Source organism: Patagioenas fasciata, chromosome 2 (assembly GCF_037038585.1).
Source record: "Patagioenas fasciata isolate bPatFas1 chromosome 2, bPatFas1.hap1, whole genome shotgun sequence".
NCBI lineage: Eukaryota > Metazoa > Chordata > Aves > Columbiformes > Columbidae > Patagioenas > Patagioenas fasciata.
The window spans coordinates 11,127,039-11,149,733 of record NC_092521.1 but is presented as its reverse complement, the minus strand read 5'-3'; the positions used below and the strand labels follow the sequence as shown (position 1 = coordinate 11,149,733).

Sequence of the window (22,695 nt, the reverse complement as noted above, 5' to 3'; positions counted from 1 at the left end):
TGTTGTTCACTATGTGAACCTCTGTGCAAAAAATTCAAATTATTTTGGTATATTTTCCTACAATGCTCTTCCCCAGCGAGACAGCACCCAACAACCAACAGGGTTGACAGACACTGAGAGGATGGGAAGCAGCGTTTGGTCCAAGTCCTGGTAGGTGATAATCTTCCAGTCATGTTACTGAAGAGTTACCACAGAAAAGAGAAACCAGAGGAGCATTGATGCTCTTTGTCTGCTGAGGAACAGGCATTTCTGGCAAGGGGCTGTTGGTTAGAAGATGCGACAGGACTGCCAAGGGGCTGAATCGCTCCCAAAGAAGAAAGGGAAGATTCCGCCCTCTGGATGCAGCTCTATTAGCATCCCCAGAAACTTCTGCAATACAAGTTTGTCTGTTTTCCCCATTTACAGCCCACTCCATGCTTGTCAGCATAGGCACTCTCTTTGCACAAAAAACAGCCTTTAAAGGGTGCCTGAAATCTCATCAGCGACTCAGTCACACAGACATCATTTGGGCTCCGGAGGTCACACATTGCTTGTTTTATCAAAGCATCAGGCTGCACCTGAAGCAGCACTCAACATGCCCACTACCCACTGCCACTCCTCTGGCATGGCCCCAAAACCCAGCCCGGCGCTCGGCCCGGGCAGCCCTGCTCCATCTCCAACGCCTTTCTGAAGAGGAAGCGGTGCAGACTGACCAAATTCCGATCCCCTTACACAGCCCCTCGGAGACGCTCCCCGGGCGGCTCCACGCAGCCCTCGGCCGCTTGCTCAGACCCGAAAACACGGCGAGGATTCGGAGCCAAACTCTTCCTCTGCAAGAGGAGCTCAGCATGGGATATTCCCAACCTCAGGCTAATTAGACCCCAGAAACTTCTCTGCATTGGATGTAGCCTCATGTTGTTAACGGCATTACTGAGGGGAAAAAAAAAAGGAAAACAAAACAATTTTGGGAAAAGTCTCAAATCCCAGGCTGGAGGTGGGGGGGGAGATGCAACAGACTGAAGAAATCACTGCAGTGCACAATATCAGCTCCTCCCTTACCTGCAACAGAGGTTTTATTGTGAGCTTATAGCATTTGCAGTGGTGATACAGTAGGTTATTTAAAAGATATAGAACATACACACAGATGCACAGAGCACTCTTCATAGCAATAGCTGTAAATGCTGATCTAGGCTCTGACCACAGAAATTTCCCATGGTCTGATCTTGAGTCCCCCAGACTCCAGGAGAAATCTCTGCCCGCTGCAGATGGGATGGGCTTGGTCTCCCATCGGATTCCTCTTCTAAGGGTTTCCAGATTGGAGCCTCGGATGAGCCATCTCTGCGCCGGGGAGCGGTTTGGGGCTGCAGGGACCAGACCTGAAGAGTAAATTTGAGTCCAGAGCGTGGGAAGGGGCCGCGAGTTTGCCGAGTGCGGAGCAGCCATTTGGCTGGATGAAAGCAGCGAGTGCCACCGCTGCAAACAACATCATCCCCAAAGCCTCACTGGTGACAGACAGCTGTCTGTGCTGGAGGTGACGGGGGACAGACACTGAAGATGATGGTGCCTTGTGAGGCTGAAGGCCCTTCAGCAAAGCGACTGATTGAAACCCCACTGCTCTGCTCTACCTGCTCTGCTCCCCGAGCAAGAGCTTCCTGTGTCACAATGACCCAGGCAGTGCCTCCCATAACCAAACCCACCCTGTAAAAACTAATTAAAACATCTAATTAGCTTTTGATTAACAGCATATTTCAAAATTCTTTAGAGACTTGCAGACCAGCCAGGGCACAACTTTGGGGTCTGGGGCCATTTGTTTATTCAAACGAGTTCCCTCCTTGAGAGCAGACGCAATTACGCCGCGGTATCAATTGCTCCGCATTTGCAAAGCCAGAGCATGAAGCAAGTTGTGTTAATGTGTCAAAATGAGGGGAGAAATAAAGAGAGCAATGGATCACCGAGTCTTTGAAGGGAAAAGTAATATTGCAGTAATTTATAGAAGGGAGAGTTTGTGGGTGGGACAGTCGCTCTCAAAGAACGGTGGCATTTAGCCAGTAAATAGGGTCGGTTTGAGAAGAGCATCACTGCCACCTTCAGGACAGCCGGCTGCTCTTCCCTGCCGTGCTTTCCCAAGAGAATTTTTTTGGTTTATGCAATACAAAAGAAAGGGTTTTCTGCAACTCCGGCCAAAGTTATATTTTCAGTTGTTATTGATGTTTTGTGGATGATGGTTTGGTCCGACGCTTCTGAAGTTCGACACTTCAAACGGTCTACACGGGAGTATTTCGTAAGAATAATTTCCAGTGCAAACTTCTGCTTAAGATGGAAAAGACTTGTCAGTCAGCCTGGCCCATCTCAGTGCTGCAACATTTCCTAACAGACACCTCTCACCCTTTATTCAGTCTGGCTTAAATGTCTCCAAGGAGCCACCCTCTTCCACTTCTCTGGCAAGATATTTATGTTAGTGTAAGAGACATGTTAGGAAACTCCTCGTGACATCAACTTGCCTTCCCATGGCATTAAATCATCATTCCTCTAGCCAGAATGCTGTCAATCAGCTGGTAAACGCAGAAAGCACCTCCAGCCTGGGTCCAACATGGCATTTCACTCTCAAGCACTACAAACCATTTCAAAGCAGCCCAGTGCTGAATGTAGAGCATGTAATCCTAAAACAACAGTAAGGATGCTAAAGATGATAAAAGCAATCGCTTAAAAGCTAGGAAATACCCCAGTTAAGACTTCCACATTACTTGAGCTCAAGTTTTTCAGCAAATGCACTCCCACACTGCTTTTAATTACAGCAGTGCTGATCAGGGGTCACATAGCTGGTTATGGGGACATCAGGTTTGTACTGCAACATCTCCCTCCACCCTGCAATTGGACACGTGTCTTGTGCCCTTTCACATGATGTGTTTCCAGCCCCACGGGATGAGCTGGACATTTGCACATCCTCCTTTCCCAAGCCTGGAGACCAGCCCGTCATTTGGCCAATGTTTGAGCCTCACTTTGACACAATGGGCATGTGTGAAATCACACAATGAGGGAAGATGAGGAGCAGGATAAAATAAGCAGCTCTGTTTCTTTCTTGCATTTGGACAAGAAAAAGAAGGGCCACAGATCAGGCCAATACACGCTCCTGACAGGCCAGCTATGACTTAGGGCTGTCTTAGACTCCCATGACTATAGAGGCCACGTCTTCTCTGCATCAGTCACATCATGGTGTACATGGTTACCAGCAAGGGACAAAGCCATAGAGGACGTTACAGATCACAGAATGTTAGGGATTGGAAGGGACCTTGAAAGATCATCCGGTCCAATCCCCCTGCTGGAGCAGGAACACCCAGATGAGGTTACACAGGAAGGTGTCCAGGCGGGTTTGAATGTCTGCAGAGAAGGAGACTCCACAACCCCCCTGGGCAGCCTGGTCCAGTGTCTGTCACCCTCACTGAGAAGAAGTTCCTTCTCAAATTTAAGTGGAACCTTTTGTGTTCCAGTTTGAACCCATTACCCCTTGTCCTATCATTGGTTGTTACCGAGAACAGCCTGGCTCCTCCATCCTCGTGACACTCACCCTTGATATATCTGTGAACATTAATGAGGTTACTCCTCAGTGTCCTCTTCTTCAAGCTAAAGAGACCCAGCTCCCTCAGCCTTTCCTCGCACGGGAGATGCTCCACTCCCTTCATCATCTTCGTTGCCCTGCGCTGGACTCTCTTCAGCAGTTCCCTGTCCTTCTGGAACTGAGGGGCCCAGAACTGGACACAATATTCCAGGTGTGGTCTCACCAGGGCAGAGTAGAGGGGCAGGAGAACTGCTCTGACCTACTAACCACCCCCCTTCTAATCCACCCCAGGTACCATTGGCCTTCCTGGCCACAAGGGCCCAGTGCTGGCTCATGGTCATCCTGCTGTCCACCAGGACCCCCAGGTCCCTTTCCCCTACACCAGTCTCTAATAGGTTTTCTCCAACTTATACTGGAACTTGGGGCAGACGTCACCTCCAGCAGGAGCTCTCCATGCTTCTATAGACAGGGACATCAGCAATACGGGCTGGTTGGCAAGGAAGGGAAGAACATGCAGAGAGACGCCCCTGGAGACCTTGGGATGAAAAGGGATTTGCCATCACTAATGAGCCAGGAGAGGGCACAGCCCTCCAGTGTCCCACTTCACCATCATGGTCACCAGCTGCTTTTAACTCCTCACCTCATTTATCAGGCACCTCTGAGCCAGAGCTGTCAAACTCATTTTCACCAGGGGCCACATCAGCCCCACATTTATACAGCCCTAAAATTACATTTGGCCCTTTGAAGGCAACCACAAGGCTGATGTGCCTCCCCTGTGAAACTGAATTTGACACCCCTGCTCAGAGCCCTGCAGCAACGCGTTGTCTTCTGGATAAGGGTCAAGTGTGAGCAGAGAACGTGGGTCCCCAGGACAGGGGTGCCTGCAGAAGGTAGCAGACAGCTGTAGTTCAGACTGCTGTGGAGAAGAAGACAAACAGACCTTCTGAATTTCTCCAGCTCTTGTTGTACAGAGGTTCCAGGAGCCATCCAAGGACCTGTGCTCAATCATTCTTAACCACAGCAGCACACAGAAGATAATGAGACTGCACCAACCTGTTTCCATATACACTAGATCAATGCTGTTCAAAAGCAAAACAAAGGCTCTTGCATGAAGCTGTAACTCTGAACCACATGGACGTGACTGAGCAGGGCAGGCAAGGAAAGGCTGCAAGCAAAGGTGGTCCTGGGAGCTCCCAGACCATTTGCACATATTTGCTGGTGAAATATTAATAATTACAGCACTTGGAAAGGTTTACCCTATCACTTGTCCACATCTTGTAACAACCCCACAAGTAACTAGATGACTTCACCTCTGCCCCATACAACTCCACAAACACCCACTTCACGCTACTACAGCTGGGACAAAAAGGGACCAGAGCATCACTCAGATTCAAGAGAAGGGGTCAGATTATATGGGGCTACATCTGCTCACCAGGTACAGCCCCTCTTGTGTCCTAACTTGAGAGAAGCGATAAGCCTGGCCAGGTACCCTCTTATCATCACAGTAACGGAACAGGAGGATGAGATCAACCTGAAAGGATCATTAGTACCACAGAGGGGAGAAGCAAAGCTCTGCCCCAGATCTGGGGCACTGAAATGGATGCAATCATCCAGTTTTTAAATATCCCATGTCATAGCAAGTCATTACAAAATGGATATGCAAATTGACAGCATGAACTTTATCCTGGTATTGCTTTGCTCCTTGCTTCACTGCCCCAGAGGAAGAGCTGATACTGATGATCAGCCACCAGGCATCACACCACGTTTGGGAAAAGGAGTGAAAACACAGGGTGTTTCAAAAAGATGGACCAAATTTCAAAGCAACGGTGATTTCAAATTGGGCCCATCTTTTTGAAACACCCTGTTCTTTGCTTAACCCAATAAAAAGACCAAAAGAAAGACCAAGAGCAAACAGCCTGGCAATGCAGAGCTAGTTCTCATTTTTGATAAAAGAAGCTGCTTCACAAAGACGCATTTCTCAAAATTTTGAAAACCAAGTAACTCCATGTCCACAGCCGGGAAGGGGCTCCTCAAGGCACCAGCAGGACTTGTTAATAGATGTGTCTGTAGCATCCAGTAAATGAGTTTCCACACTGACGCACTTTCGAAATGCCACAAAACTCACTGCGACTGCAAAAACAACTACTTGTTAATTATTTACGTCTACTTCTGAGGTGCCATTTTAGGGACAAAAAGACAACACAAAGTGTAGAAAACCTAAAGAAAAGGAGGATGGAAAACCTTCTAGAACAGTAAGTGCCGGCAGAGTCACCGCATCCCTGCTGCAGAGGCCACGCTGACATTGGCTTTCATAGAATCATCTCGGTTGGAAAGGACCTTTAACATTAACCTAACACTGCCCAATCCACCGCTAAACCATGTCCCTAAGGAACCTCATCTATGCGTCTTTTAAACCCTCCAGGGATGGTGCCTCCACCACTTCCCTTGGCAGCCTGGTCCAGCACCACTGTGCGCCAGCAGGGACCAGCCAGGGGACGGTGCATCCAGAACGAGATGTTTGCCCAGGAACACCTTAAGTCCTCCTGCAATAAGCTATTCCAGGATCTCCCTCTCCATATCTGCTCCAGCCATAGTGAAACTCCTAGGAAACAGGGAGTATTTCTGGAAAAGTGAAACCCTGATGTGGTTTATAAGTAGAAGATACAGACAGGAAAGCTTACTTTTTTAGAAGAAACATTTTGAAACATTTCCATAATTTGTGTACTTTTAAGAACCAAATCAGCATGACAAAACCAGGCTGGTACTAAAGAACTGCAAGAATAAATTGCAGGGCTTGTGGGGTGGCACACAGACTGTCGGCCCTGTGGTCAGGAGTGAAGCTAAGCAGACACTTAGTGTGAAGAGTGACATGCATTGCACAAGTCACCATGGACCCATTTCCTCCAGAGACTCCAAATTTGAGGCCCACAAGAAAGCAGCAATAGCACTTACACTTGGAGGCAGCTTGGCGAGGAGAAGGCCTTCACCCACAGCAGTTACAGGGTGGTTACACCAGCTCACAGCAGAGGGAGGATGGCTAATTTGAGCATTTACTTGAACCATCAAGTGCCACCCAGCCCTGTACCCCAACACCAAAGGCTATCACAACAGGGCAGTGCCATCCAAAGTGAGCAATTTTCCCCCCAAACTTATAGAAAATCTGAGCCTGCCAGCTACTCTTCTGTCCACTACCACAGACTGGAAGGGACCTCTGGAGATCATCTAGTCCAATCCACCTACTAAAGCAAGTTCACCTACACCAGGTTACCCAAGATCCCATCCAGGCAGGTTTTGAATGTCTCCAGAGAAGGAGACTCCACAACCTCTCTGGGCAGCCTGGTCCAGGGCTCTGGCACCTCACAGCAAAGAAGTTTCTCCTCATATTCAGATGGAACCTCCTGTGCTTCAGTCTGTGCCCATTGCCCCTTTTCCTGTCACTGGGCACCACTGAAAAAATAATAGAACAATGAAAACAGAGAGGGGAAGAAGATTAAAGAGTGATTTCATGAAGTATAAGCACGAAAGCTTGAGCAGAGAACACCCAGCAGTTCCAGCTCAAAACGTGACCAGCTGATGCCTGATGCACTGGCAAGCCTGTTGTCTTCTCCTGGAAAGCTTCAGAGCGGGGCAGCCTCAGAGCTGCGGGTTGGCCAACTCGAAGGCACACGCCAGCTCTAATCTCCTTCCCAGCTGCGTACACAGAGACACTGCACAACACCAATGCTGGAGAAAGAAAAGGAAAGCTCCAATTATCCTCAGACCGCAGGAACAAAGATATTTAAAAGCCAAGATATTGGCAGGACAGCAGAAAGGAAGAGTCGTTCAAAACAGCTGACTGAAGAAATTCTGTGTTGTTTTAGTCAGTAGCCACTGAGACAGGCAAGGACAAAGAAATCTGCTTTATGGCTCGTTCTTCCATAACAGTACCCAGGCTGGATTTACTGTTCCACGCATTTTCTAATGAGATCAGAAATAAACTGTCAAATACCCAAGTTGTGCTCAAAATCTATTATCTGTAAATCAGATTTCACAGAATCACAGAATGTCAGGGATTGGAAGGGACGTCAAAAGCCCACCCAGTCCAATCCCCCAACTGGAGCAGAAGCACCCAGATGAGGTTACACAGAAAGCTTTATTTCCAAAAAATAACCCTGGACAGGAGTATGATTTGCCCCTCCTGTGATTAATATTTGATAACTGTACTCACAGTAACAAGGTTGAGATGACATGAATTTTTTCCTAGGGCTGATGAATGCATGAGGACAGTTTGCCTTTCAGACACATGCAGAATGGCTGGTTGTACACAGTTTGGAACACTCATACAATTCTGGGAATTTAAAAAAAAAACAGCAAAATCAACTTCAGTTCTTTCTCAGCTGGACTCAACTGTGATGCTGCCAGAAGGACTGGAGAGCAGTACTGTGCCAGAGTATTTTATTCCTGCAGACAGTACATGCTTTGCTTTCTCCGTAGCAAGAAATTCCACTGAGCATTCTTAACAGTAAAGAAAAATGTACTACCCTGCTTAACAAAGAGAGATGCACAAGTACCAGCAATACACACTTATGCTTCCTTTGAACTCTTCCTCAGGTGCCACCATCCAGCGAGACCTGGACAGGCTGGAGAGTTGGGCAGGGAAAAATTTAATGAAATATAACAAGGGCAAGTGTAGAGTCTTGCATCTGGGCAGGAACAACCCCAGGTTACAGTATAAGTTGGGGAATGACCTATTAGAGAGCAGTGTAGGGGAAAGGGACCTGGGGGTCCTGGTGGACAGCAGGGTGACCATGAGCCAGCACTGGGCCCTTGTGGCCAGAAAGGCCAATGGTACCTGGAGTGGATTAGAAGGGGGGTGGTTAGTAGGTCAGAGAGGTTCTCCTGCCCCTCTACTCTGCCCTGGTGAGACCCCATCTGGAATATTGTGTCCAGTTCTGGGCCCCTCAGTTCCAGAAGGACAGGGAACTGCTGGAGAGGGTCCAGCGCAGGGCAACAAAGATGACGGAGTGGAGCATCTCCCTTACGAGGAAGGGCTGAGGGAGCTGGGTCTCTTTAGTTTGGAGGAGACTGAGGGGTCACCTTATTAATGTTTCCAAATACATAAAGGGTGAGTGTCACGAGGATGGAGCCAGGCTCTTCTCCGTGACAACCAATGATAGGACAAGGGGTAATGGGTTCAAACTGGAACACCTTCCTGGGTAACCTCATCTGGGTGTTCCTGCTCCAGCAGGGGGATTGGACTGGATGAGCTTTCGAGGTCTCTTCCAACCCCTAACATTCTGTGATTTAAAATTTTGCAGATCTCTTTCCAACAACAACAAAAAGGGAGAATCTGTCCTGCTGGCACAGAAGAGGGTTGTGCTCAAGAACTCCAGCATGGTCACACCGGTATGTTTTATTTAGAGCTAGCATGCCATACAAAGTTACAAAATATTCGTCCAGCAAGTAAAGGTGAGGTTGTTCACGCTTGCCTGCAGGTTTCAAATCTCCTTTCCAGGATGCTGACAACTCATTTTGGGCATAATCACAACAGCGCCAAACACACGAGGTGCACTCGTGTTTGCCCATTGATGCATGGTTTGCCTGAGATGCTCTTTCTAGTAATTCTCAAGTCTTTTTTTTCTGTTATGTTCTTCCCCTCCCAAAAAGATTTTCCTCACTGACCTATCAAAGCTTAACACTTGCTCTGGTGAAATTCCAGCCAAACAGGAAACATTGTTTATTATGCTAACATTATTCAGATTCTGCACACAGTTCAAAATCTCTACATCCAAATAAAAGAATCTCTTCCTCATCTGGAACTTCATTTCTGATGACTCTACTGAGGTGTCAACACGGGCAGCCAAGATGCAGGTTCTTCAGCAATGTCCACTGGGATCTATGGGGATTGCACAAAGTTCTTCCCCAAAATCCCTGTGTAAGTGAGATTTCTGGGGACAGGTGTGAGAGTCGGTCCGAAGATGGAGCAGTATTTGCCTGAACATCACCATCAAGAACTTAAGAGAACTGAAGCTGAGACCGAAAGAACAGACGGACAATGACTTGGAGAGAGGCCCGAGGAGAAGCATTGTGGCACTGTTTCTCTGATACAGGGAGACTCTTGCTAACAATGGTTGTTGTGTGGACTCCGTCTGCTTCTTCAGCCAAATCAGCCCCAGCCTCCTGAAAGCTATTGTTATGAGGGTCTCTTCAACCCAGGAACAACAGCTGCTGTCCAGAAGATGTGTTCTCACCTGCAGCCTCAGTTACACATGTCCCTCACCTGCTCCCCCAAACAATGGCCAGCAAAAAGGAGCATGTCCAGAAGCTCGCCAAGGGTCCTGAGGTCACCCAATGGCCCAGAGGAAGACCCCTGAATGCTGGACACGTAAGCGTTGGCAAAAGAGAGTGGATCTATCGAGCCTGCGCAGTACGAGCCTGGGTTGCGAAGTCTAGGCGGAGACTGGCTTAAAACAATGGGAGCAAGGGGGGGTGAAGAAGCATGAAAGGTGATTCCAGAATGGACACCATTGAAGATCTTCCCACCAGAGCATCCCAAATCATGATGGAGGACCAGCAGGACTCCACAGGACCGGAGACCAGAGGGACGCCTCTGGAACTGGACAACAAACACAATAAACACAACCTCATTTCTCATCTTTACCTTTACTTTTCCCTGTTTCTTTCCCCTTTCTCTTTCTTACTCTCTCTTGCTATCGCATGATGCTTTATGGGCAAATGAATAAAGTAACACTGCTTGATTGAATCATAACCCCTTGGCATTTTGGTCGCCTTAATTTTGCGCTTTGAGATCAAGGTAAAAGAACCATCACGAGTCCATCGCTGAATGGACTGTGACAACAGGGAAGCAGCGCAGAGCTGGAAATAAAGAACCCTGAAACAAGCCAGGCTTAAATCAGTGGATTAGACTAGTGGTTACTAGTGGTAACTGGTAATGAAACAGCAGAGTTTTCACTATATAAAATGTATAAATTTATTTTTTTTTTTTTTGTAAAAAATCCAAAGAGCACGAAGACATCTCACTCAAAATACTGGTAAATCAAACCACACTTAGAAAAATGAAAGCTGATTTTATTATCTTATCCACAGCCAATCATTTGACATGAACATGCATACGTAATTTTGCTACGCACACACCACAGTTTAACGTTAGTTATTAAAGGTTAAACATACAACATACATCCTTACAAAAATGAGTCAAAATGCAAACATAACTTTTAAACAAAACAGTTTTTACTCATTTAAAAAAACCTTTGTGTTGGGTACCATTTTGTACAAACACAGTTAATTTAAACAAATCTGCTTTTAATTTCCTCATGGTTGCACATGAAAATAAGCTGCAATAGAAAATGAAGTCATCAAGGGATTTTTAAATAGCAGAAGTAGGCAGTCTTGCCATGCAGAAGAAGCAATATTAAATATTAGTTTTTCAAAAAAAAGAAAAAAACCACAAGTTTAAAAATATTTAGTTCAAGTCACAAATCTTTCCCCAGTACAGAGAAATCCAAATGCAACGCATAATTAGCTGCCACTTAGGATGGCTATTCTGAAAAGTAGAAATACTTTCCAGAATTGATAATTTTCATTGATTTGGCACAGAAAAGAAGTCTGAGCTTACTTAAGAACAAGAAAGTGATTAAAAAAAAAAAAAGGGTAAACAGGAAGAGAGAAAATAAAAAGCAAGAATGAACGAGATAGTAGTTGCAATCACTAAAAAAAAGAAATCTGTGCATCTCAGTCATTGCAGAATACTGTCTGTCTACAGCAGGTGCGAGTTCCAGGTAACTGTTATTGCAACATGGATTTAATTTGCTTGGAGGTAGTCTCATCATTCAAATGCTTTGTTGTGTACCTAAACACAGAAATAAAAATCAGGTTGAGAGGAGCATGGATGCTATTTTACTTTGGCTTAACAAATAAGTAATTTCATTGTTTACGGCTCGACATGATTGTACTGGAGTAGAACCCTCAGCCACTGGTCATCACTCACTGCACAGTTACAAGTACACAAATCAGACATTCTGACTGGAAAATGTTACTATTAATCAGAAGTAGAACAAACAGCCTTATCCAAGGTTAAAAATAAGCCTCAGCTGGATGCTTGTTTTTATGCTCATAGGCCGATTCATAGTAAACTTGTGTTACCAGTTGTAATAAGCAATTATTAGTAACTCTGAGGTCTGTGTCCATAGGAAACAGCCTCAAACAAAACACAAATCCAGAAATATTTTTTTCAAAACTTCCACTGACCAAAACTTTCTAAGATCCCTCAATGAGAATGGACTTAATCACTTTTCAGCCTAATTTCCTGCTTAGTTAAGTAACTGTGCTGCTAAAACTAAAGAGTATACAGATGTGTTTATTCTAAAATCTTCCCCCTTCAAAATTCTCCAGGACACAAGCACATTTTTAAAAACACTACAGAAGACTTAGTCACCTCTTATTTTAAATGAAAGTACTGTATATCCTTAATGATGTAATCTTTGTATATGATTCATTTCCCTTATCTTCCTTCCCTGATTGTAATCTAAAAGCAATTAAAAACTTACTCTATAATTTAACCTATTGAATTAGAACTTCCATTGTTATCCACAACTGCAGTGATATTTTACCTTGAAGAATATACAATGACTTTTTGTTTTGGAAATTAATACCAATATAGATTTCAGCACTTCCTGGTAATTTACACTTTTCACAGACAAGAGGTCTAAGGTTTTCTAAAGCCCTGAAAAGTTATTGCACTTGGTATTCTGCCCATGTGAAAAAGCTGAACATCATTACAATACTTAGATGAACTTCAAATTATAAACAGCTGATTTTCCTCCAAAATCCATAGCACCTTCCATTTGGTTTTAAGACACATTATCTCTCTCTTGAGAACATGAGGACTTCCAGCACTCCTCCAGAATCAGACACTTAGATTGGGACTTATTTTCTCATGACATCATGATGAATCTGCTTTCACCACACATGCACATGGCACCTCTCCTCTGCACCTCCTCCTAACAATTCCAAATGTGATTTAAGAAAGATTTCAATATCCTACCCAGATGAGTAATCCAGTGTATGAAACCAGGACTGTTAAAGTGTGTACACACGAAATGGGCTGGTGCAGCGAAAGGTCAGCATAACGGCACAGACTGGATTTACACAACTAACCACTAAATAATGTGCAATGGAGCAAGAACCTGAACGATACTTTCCATGTACTTTACTAACAGTGCAACCGTAATGAGGAAAAATGGGGTAGCAATAAAGATCTGTGTTCATCTGCAGCTGCAATCACAATAAATTAGTCAGAAAATAAAAGCTAATATAGCATTTTTCCCTTTGGAAGCTTGTGTTTTTACTGATCATCATCTCGAAAACCGATCATGTACAGGAGAGGTTCAGAGATGAATAACAAAATGATTTAGGCATGGAAATACTCACATGAAGTCTCAAGTTAAGCCCACATTTATTTTCTTTCTTTAGCTACAAATCTGAAAAAACTTTGCAAGTAAAGCCACTTATCACATTGTTTCACTTCTTACCACGTCTTAACAACAAAAAAAAGAGGGTAAATGAAATTAAAGTGGTTTCACTAGAGATAAGGAAAATACAGCATAACTACACACCTTCAGGCAAGACAAAACTAAGCTTCCACGCTTCAAAGTGAGTGCATGAATAGCAATACCCAGCTACAGTCAACTGGTACCAAAGCAGTATGGTACTTTAAGTAAGGACAAGAATGAAAGCATCATCTGCCCGTGACATTCTGGCACCCCTTGCCACTTCTCTGATGCTGGACACCCTCACGGAGAACAAGCTGCTGACTACAGACAGGGCCTTATGTCTCAAACCAGCAGGTTATAGGTTTCCATACTCATAGAATTACCCATTTTTCTTTACCTCTCCAATTAACATGGCAACTTCTTATCTCCTCTATTCTACAGCAAAGACAGACTCTTGCGTTACGCACCTCCCTATAAGTACTTTGTGAAAGATGAACAATTACTAGCCAAGTACCAAAAAACTATCTGCCTTCCATGCATGAAGTTACCTGCGAAACATAAAAATCACATGAAACTACTCCAATATTCTACTAACAATAAATAAAATCATTAAGCTATGGTCAAACCACACACAGCTGAGGGTAGGGCCAATGCAAACTGATCCAGGCAGTCATTGTGATCACAGTTAACTTCTAGGTAGCTTTTAGTAGGTATTACATTTTGTCACTGGTTTTAACTGCAGGTACAATGTCTGCTCTGTCACACTTACCCCTACAGACTCACTCTTAACTTGCAGGTAGTTAAAATAGTCAAAAAGTTATCTTAGAATGAACAACTGCAATTTTCTCACCCAGCTTTAAAACCCATCAGCTTCTTCACGCAACCCTGTCTTAAGACACATTGGAACAAAATTCCCCTTTTACCTGTAACATTGACTGAATGCTTCACTGCTGAAGGAAATGCCATGGACAATTTATGAAAATTCACATAAAGACATTTCAAATAAAAGAATAAGAGTACCTGAGAGCATTTAGAAGGCCTTCTACACTGTTAGGAGGCTGGTCTTTAAGAACTTTGATGCATCCTTTCATCTAGGAGTTAAAAAAGATACAGTTTTTTCATGTTAATACAGAAGCTGTTTATATTCAGTTTGTCAGAAAGAAAATAACACGTATTTAAAAACTGCACGACTGTAAGGATATTTTCTTTATATTAGAAAAGAATTCAGATTTCAGTATTACATTTTCCTATGACAGAATGGCTTAGCTGCTTAAAAACCTGCATATCTTCAGGCAATACAAGTTTGATGTCAAGTTCTGCTTTATCAAATATAAACAAAGAAGGAACTGTAAGCAAAAAAATATTTTTTTTACCATAAATCCACTAATAACAATTACATTCAGCCAGTGAAATAATGACAAACTGTAGCTAATGCAATGGACAGACTGTTAGATCGAAGACAGGTAAATGATGAATCCAAATTTTATCAGTCAGGAACAAGCCAGATGCCCTTGTTATTTCCAGTCACAGAATCACAGAATGTCAGGGATTGTAAGGGACCTCAAAAGCTCATCCAGTCCAATCCCCCTGCTGGAGCAGGAACACCCAGATGAGGTTCCACAGGAAGGTGTCCAGGCGGGTTTGAATGTCTCCAGAGTAGGAGGCTCCACAACCTCCCTGGGCAGCCTGGTCCAGTGTCTGTCACCCTCACTGAGAAGAAGTTTCTTCTCAAATTTAAGTGGAACCTTTTGTGTTCCAGTTTGAACCCATTACCCCTTGTCCTATCATTGGTTGTCACCAAGAAGAGCCTGGCTCCATTCTCCTGACACTCACCCTTTATATATCTGGAAACATTAACGAGGTCACCCCTCAGTCTCCTCTTCTCCAAGCTCAAGAGCCCCAGCTCCCTCAGCCTTTCCTCACACGGGAGATGCTCCACTCCCTTCATCATCTTTGTTGCCCTGCGCTGGACTCTCTCCAGCAGTTCCCTGTCCTTCTGGAACTGAGGGGCCCAGAACTGGACACAATATTCCAGGTGTGGTCTCACCAGGGCAGAGTAGAAGGAGAACCTCTCTGACCCCCCTTCTAATACACGCCAGGATACCATTGGCCTTCCTGGCCACAAGGGCCCAATGCTGGCTCATGGTCATCCTGTTTTGGATGTTCCAGCACAACCACTGTTCACAAGTACTTGGAGACACCACCTGAATTCCATCAAAACAGATTTTTTGTGACCTAACAAGGACCATTGATGTATCTGAAGGCCTAGTTTGTGTTTTTCACTTAAGTAGATGCTTTGCTAACAGCTGCCATTATCCATTTAGCACGCATTCAAAGCGTCCATCTGCTGCTAGAACCTGGAGGGCAGAAAAAGAGCCTCCACACAATTTAAATACTCAAAAGATTATTTACTAACAATAAACTTACATCAATTTTTGAAGTTTTGGCAAAAGCGCCCACCGGATGCACGTGATCATAGAGTATGATGACACCCACCATTACCCTCAGACAGAATGATACTGTTTCCTCATTTGTAAACCTGCTTCTATATTCACTGTAATTTAGAAACACAGATTATTATCTATCAAGACACAAGGAGTACATAGCTAGTAATGGCCAAAATTAGACTACAGAGAAAAATTCTACTATACATCCTCAGAGAAAAAAAACCAAAACAGACACAAAAAATCCACCCCACACAACCCCCAAAAAACAAACACCCATTAACCCCATGCTTCCTACCCTTTTCCTCTCCACCCTCTACTATAGACGCAAACCAAACTCCTGACTCAGAGGGGAAAAAAAGAAGAGAAAGCTTAATCAACAATACTTAACCACTTTCTTGAATGGGACAGACCATTCCTACCTAGGCAGGGTATGAATATAAATATTTGGAGTTCTTAATGTGCTCCAAAACAAATACACTGCTGTATTTGGACAGAAAGTTCTTTAAAGAAGACATACCTCATGCCTCAGTAATTTTACCAATAAGAAACTATTTAGAATCCAGAAGAAACAGGTAAAAACCCCAAAGTTTAGTTTGACTTTTTGTTCATACTCCCAGTGGCTCTTAAATTTACAGCAGACAAGAGACTGCATTTGTGCCCAAAAGTTGCCTCATAATTCCCCAGGCAGGGGCACCGTAATTTTGTTGCAGCCAACCTGCAAGGAGGCACCATCCAACGCATTGCCCGTAACCCCTCTTTCAGGAGGCCCTAGGCAATCATGCTCAAATTGTGTATTTTCCTGAATTATACATGAAAAATCCATTTCTAAAGAGTGCCAAGAGGCTGTCTAGCTTTCATAGCCATTCTATTTTTAAATATTAATACGTTCAGAAAAGTAGACCACACGATTTGCATAGCTAGCAAAATGAGACAAGTTAGTTTTACGTCAAGGTTAAAAACTAAGTCGATAAAAAGAAAACACCACAGTTCCTAATTACCCCAATTATATTCTTTTCACCTTATGCATCACAAGTCACATGATTCATACACAATACAAGTGCTGTTTATACTCACGGGGTTTCCAGCATGACCCTGCACACACTAGCCATGGTGCTTAAGCAATCTGTAGTATTCTCTATCGGTAAATTTTTATTCTGCAGAAGAAGATAAACAGTTTCCAATTCAATTATTGTGAAATACTACACTACAAAAACTAAAATCAAATCAGTGATCTGCTGGCATAGCCACGTGGAGGAATTAAAAACATCAATACAGCTATGGTAAATTAGGTGGCTTGGCGCTGGATTTTAATAATGTTACATTAAAGATTAGCAACTTATAAGAACAAATTCTACCACATGTGGCATTTGCCTGCTTGTTTGTAGTTAAAAAAATACACCTCTGACGCTGTTTCTTTTTCGGAAGTTGTAAAAGAATCATCTTGTTATGTAAAGACAGAAATTACTGTAACCAAATACCTGCATCTGCTGCAACAGTAAGACTTAAAACTGTTGCAGACAAACACCTTGAAGAACTGTAAGAGGCTGTTTTTCTCAAAGCATTTCAAGTGTAAAGTAGAATTTGGTAAAAAACACTATAACCCAAATGTATCTTTGTATTAATCATGTAACATACAATTATTTTTTATTAATAAATAGTGTGCATTCTTTGCATGCAAGACAAATCATCCCAGTTACCAGCAGTAAAGCACAATATTTGTAGTGACTGGATTTTATCACTAATTTTTATTTAGGTAGTTAAAGATAAATAGGGATGTATCAAGTTGTTGGACTACTTTTCCAGTTCAGGTTCCTCCCCTCTTCTGCAATAATGAAAATATACTTGACTTCAGACAGCAAAACACAAGCGTCTTGGGAAGGAGAAAACAAAGCTACATTTCAATTCCCTTCCCTCTTTCAAGCACAATTTTCTTAAGTTTCTTCTCTAAACCACCACCAAAATGCAGGCAACGTACTTACCTCTTCTACCCCCCTCCTTGTAGAAAGCCACCACTACCTATATTGTAAGGTTATCCATGAAAGCTGTGTGACATCCACATGGTGGGTAGATTAACTTACTCTAATCTCTACGGCAACTGAGAAAGCTACTTTATATTTCTTGTGGCTCCAAAAAACAAGTTTGATTTCCTGATGCCAGATTAAGCCTCGTAGAAGAGTTCTGTGTTCCAAAATGATGCCTGGCCCTGCAGTGCTTCGAATTACACTATCCAAACCATAAATTTACACTCTTACCTCTGACACAAACTTCGTTGTAGCATCACTTAAGGTTTTCAACATTGGCGTTGCTTCAGCGTAAAATAAAGACATTCTGTTTGCCAACTCATTATTTACTTCATTTTCTCCCTCCGCCTATGAACAGGATGAAAAAATACAATGTACTCGTTCTGTACATCAAAGTGATAGGTGGTAGTATAAGATTACATTTTGTATCACCCAAGGGTTACCTACTGGGACATTGTTAATCCTCATACGGCTCAGAGTTCTTCTGTAGTAGCTGAAGTCATTCTGTATAGCAGGATTTGTCATCTATACAGACATGGAAGCAAAAGAGTTGTGACAAACTCAAGAAAAATATAAGCACAAGTTTTCATAAAATATAATACCGAGAACAAGAAAATATTCACCCTTCCGAAGTAAAAAGGCCTGTGACATGTTGGGAAGTTATATGTGGAACAAAGCTTTCTGGTTAAATTCTCAGATTTTTCAGAACAAGATCTAACAAGAACAAGAAAAGGAGCAGTCTCCTAAATAGGAGTCTGAAATTAGTAGGTTGAAAAAAATGCCTTTGTTAGTTTAAGTCCAAGGATCAGACCAGCCAATTAATTTTGTATCTTGCACATTAGTAAGAAAATAGCAGGACTATGGGTGTGCACATAATAGAAGCAGCAGCATTATCCCAAAAGATATGCCAAATCCAGATGAAGAAACATGATTAATATGAGCTGAAATACAACAACTGCCTAAAGCTAATACAGTTTTTCATCTGCTTTTCACTTTAATCTAACTGTAGGTCATGGGAACAAGCCAAGCATAGTAGATATTTGAGTATCCAATCCATGCTCTATTGTAGAAGAGAACACAACTCAGATTGCTTCAGTAAACAGACTTGGTTTCTTTTTGCTAGTTTTTGTGCTTACAAAATTACAAGTTCTTACCTTGAGTTCATCAAATCGGAGTGTAAAGTGAAGGATTTCTGCAAACTGCTTAGCAAGAGCCTGCTCCCGCTCCAGGTGCTGCGTTGGTGAATATGGAGTGCTCGTCAGGGCTCCCAACAGACCTCGCAGTCCTGCCTCTGAAATGAGAGGAGAGGATTTTACAACATCCAACTGCACCTGCTTCTTGCATCTCTGACTGTCATTCTGCGTGCTAGACTTAAAACATACAGCTGCCAAAATACATGGTAGTGAATAATAACAGGGCTTGAAGAATTGCTTCTATGTGCCACCGTTATCATATTTACTTACAAACTGCTGTAAAGCCTTAGTCTAATCAGCACGAGAGCCACGAAAAAACTTCTTTAAAAGTTTTTCTCAAGCTTTGTCTGCGACATTTGTGCAAAACATAAAGGCTGCTGTTTGCTAACACAGGCTAAGACAACACAGAATGCAAGGAATACATACTTATCAGCAAAAGTCATCTTTTATTTGTTTTTAAGATAAACTTATAATGTAACTTCCTGCTCATTTTGAGAAAAACACCTCATCTCTTTAACAAAGCAGAACTTGCCTGCAAAAAGCTTCAACTTTTTTAACTCATTTTTTCATGAGCTATGCTAATAACTCTCTCTAGAAGAGAGGTAACAACAGAGAGTTTGTGAAAAAAACAAATCCAGTCTAATAGGTTTTATCAGCTTAGACACATCAGTCAAGCCAGTTCTGTAAAAGGCAAAGTGTCATCTCTAGTATTGCACCTGCAGGAACCAACACCAGGCACTTCCAAAGATCACAGTAATTCTGGTGTTTGGGAGGAAACAATACAATCACTTTTAATTACTCTTGGTATCAGAAACATGAACAAAATTTATTCAGAATGAATAAGTGTAATAATTTTCAAAACAATCAGCCCGTTACTGCTTTCCAGAGTTACTAAAGAAGAGGATGACTATTCTGCTCCCATTCTCTCAGGTGTCCACTGCAGCAGTTTGCTTTCATGTGCAAGCAGGTTGTACCCAGATATAAACAAAATGCAGTGCAGTGTATAGAAGGAATCTATGCAATATGAGCTTTCATTACTAACAAGGGGTTGACCTAGATGTGATCACATCTGAATATGCCAAATGTATGGATGAAGATTAAAAAAACCCGTTAATACAATCCCACTTACCTAGTCTTTGAGAAAATTCATAGAATTTCTTTAGTTTGCCTACTAGTGGAACAACTGCACCCCATGCCTTCTCTTGCAGCTTCTCATCATTGGGATGCTGTATTGCCTTGAATTAGAAAAATAAAAAGAAAAAAGTACGCTTAGATGAACTGATACAGTACTGAAAAGAAAAACACGCAGGGCAATTGTTTGAGGAGCTAGTGAATAAAAGTTCTACCTACTGAGAAGTTTCTGGTTCAGAGACAAGTCTGTACTAAACCATGCCTGTTCCAAAAACCTCTAAATACTTGTGTTGAAAAGAAGCATCCTGAATATGAAAACAACTTGGAGAAGGTATGGAGAAATTGTTAAAAATAAAACTGCTCAAAGAAGATTTACATAATGAGATCTAGTAAATTAAAATCAAAAACTTCATTTGGGTACCTCCACTAAAAAAGTTGAATGATCAAAGCCCCATCACAATGTTGGTATCTATCACCAATTTCTAAACTTGCAAAGAAAATAAAAAAAACAAATCTGCTATGAAACTTAGGCCGAATATTTCAGTAGGAACACATAATAATAATCAACAACATAGTGTACCACCAAGACATGGTGTATACCAGAGTTTAGGGGTATGTATGGACAGACCTTGTCTTTACAGTAACTTTCCCAGATAGATAAAACCTGAAATTGTCTCTCCAGGTCTTTAAGACAGAAACTAGACTACTTAGCAACTTAAAATTGCTAAGAAAACAGATATAAAATGTTCGTAACTCTCCTGCTGCATTTTCACACTCAACTCCTTGATTCCAAAGCCCATTTCAGTTGCACCTGAGCTGTGAGCTGCAGGACACACCTCTCTGGTCCCTAGGAAGCTTCTTTCCTGAGATGTCTACCTCCACCTCCTTAAACCTACCATTTGAATTCAACACAGACTGAATAAAAACCCATGGTACTTTAACACTGAAAGGCTCTGAGTATCTCAAGCTCACCTGGAGTGAGAAGAGGTTCCTCCTATGTATTAGGATTTCTTAGGAGTACATTACAGTAACTCACACAGAATCACAGAATGTCAGGGATTGGAAGGGACCTCAAAAGCTCATCCAGTCCAATCCCCCTGCCGGAGCAGCAACACCCAGATGAGGTTACACAGGAAGGTGTCCAGGCAGGTTTTGAATGTCTGCAGAGTAGGAGACTCCACAACCCCCCTGGGCAGCCTGGTCCAGTGTCTGTCACCCTCACTGAGAAGAAGTTTCTTCTCGAATTTAAGTGGAACCTTTTGTGTTCCAGTTTGAAGTCATTACCCCTTGTCCTATCATTGGTTGTCACTGAGAAGAGCCTGGCTCCATCCTCATGACACTCACCCTTTATATATTTGGAAACATTAATAAGGTCACCCCTCAGTCTCCTCTTCTCCAAACTAAAGAGACCCAGCTCCCTCAGCCTTTCCTCATAAGGGAGATGCTCCACTCCATCATTTTCGTTGCCCTGCACTGGACTCTCTCCAGCAGTTCCCTGTCCTTCTGGAACTGAGGGGCCCAGAACTGGACACAATATTCCAGGTGTGGTCTCACAAGGGCAGAGTAGAGGGGAAGGAGAACCTCTCTGACCTACTAACCACCCCCCTTCTAATCCACCCCAGGATGCCATTGGCCTTCCTGGCCACAAGGGCCCAGTGCTGGCTCATGGTCATCCTGCTGTCCACCAGGAACCACAGGTCCCTTTCCCCTACACTGCTCTCTAATAGGTCATTTCCCAACTTACACTGGAACCTGGGGTTGTTCCTACCCAGATACAAGACTCTACACTTTCCCTTGTTATATTTCATTATATTTTTCCCTGCCCAACTCTCCAGCCTGTCCAGGTCTCTGGATGGCAGCACAGCCTCTGGCGTGTCAGCTACTCCTCCCAGCTTGATGTCATCAGCAAACTTGCTGATAGTACACTCTCACTTGAGGAGAAAAGTAACCCCATTGCTGCATCTGAGGAAGAAGGGAAGCAGGTTGAAAAAGTACTTATTCAACCCTTTCTTAAAGGTAAAATGGAGTGACACGCTGTAAAGAAACTTTGCTTCTGTTCGTAACATCTACTTCGGTAAATAAAAGCCAATTAAAAGGTTTTTCAAAATTAGATGTCTTTTGTGTCAGGATTACCACACATCAGACTTCTCCAATTAGTGTACAAAAGGATGTCAACACTGCTCAACATTGCATTCTAGTCACGCCACGCTCTTCCCAAATTCGACACTAACTCAAGAAGAGCTTACATGGGAATATAAAGAAAAATCAATAACAATTCCATAAAAATTTTGAGAAGCATCATTTGCTATTACAGATGTGCATTAATATTACTGAAACGAGTGACATCTGTTTCACTGTTAAAATGGAACATTCCAGAGTAGAAATTCAAGACAGCAATTTTAACAGACAACATGCTCTGCCAAAACAGCTCCTGCAAGCGAAGTTAAAATCCAGCAGCATTTGGTTAGATCAGTCAATGAACAACCGCAGGTTGTGCACAATCGTAACGCTCTCGCTCACCTCTCGGATTTCATGGCCAGCTCCTCTATATGACTGCAAGTCTTCCAGTATTCCTTCTGCATCCTTTAACACTACATTCACCTGATTATAAATTTCCTTTTCAGATTCTGTAGGTTGGGCATCTAAACAGCAGAACATATTAAATATATACATATATATATATATATTTTTAACAACAATACGGAATTCAATTGGCACATCATCACCTGCGGGATAAATTCTTCATGCAGCAACTCAGCAAGAACTTTCATTCTCTGAAGAGCTACTACAATGTATGAGGAACTCCAAGAGAGTAATCACATTCATTTTAGTAGTCTTGTAGCTTCACTTAGGATCCCCAGAAATCCACCTGGAATC

The 22,695-nt window shown here is 42.9% G+C and overlaps 1 protein-coding gene across 7 annotated transcripts in view; it reads right to left on the bottom strand.

Annotated features, from left to right (window-relative positions):
• Positions 1–10,582: 10,582 nt before the first annotated feature.
• Positions 10,583–22,695, bottom strand: part of CYRIB (CYFIP related Rac1 interactor B) — a 99,916-nt gene continuing 87,803 nt past the window's right edge. For all 7 annotated transcript variants that reach the window (XM_065831433.2, XM_071803793.1, XM_065831435.2 and 4 more), the window contains 9 exons: positions 22,339–22,460; positions 19,817–19,922; positions 18,649–18,785; positions 17,942–18,019; positions 17,726–17,842; positions 16,548–16,627; positions 15,454–15,580; positions 14,047–14,117; positions 10,583–11,384 (listed from right to left, as the gene is read on the bottom strand). In XM_065831433.2, the coding sequence (XP_065687505.1) occupies positions 11,321–11,384; positions 14,047–14,117; positions 15,454–15,580; positions 16,548–16,627; positions 17,726–17,842; positions 17,942–18,019; positions 18,649–18,785; positions 19,817–19,922; positions 22,339–22,460 (902 nt within the window). In that variant the 3' untranslated portion in view covers positions 10,583–11,320. The remainder of the gene's footprint in view (positions 11,385–14,046; positions 14,118–15,453; positions 15,581–16,547; positions 16,628–17,725; positions 17,843–17,941; positions 18,020–18,648; positions 18,786–19,816; positions 19,923–22,338; positions 22,461–22,695) is intronic.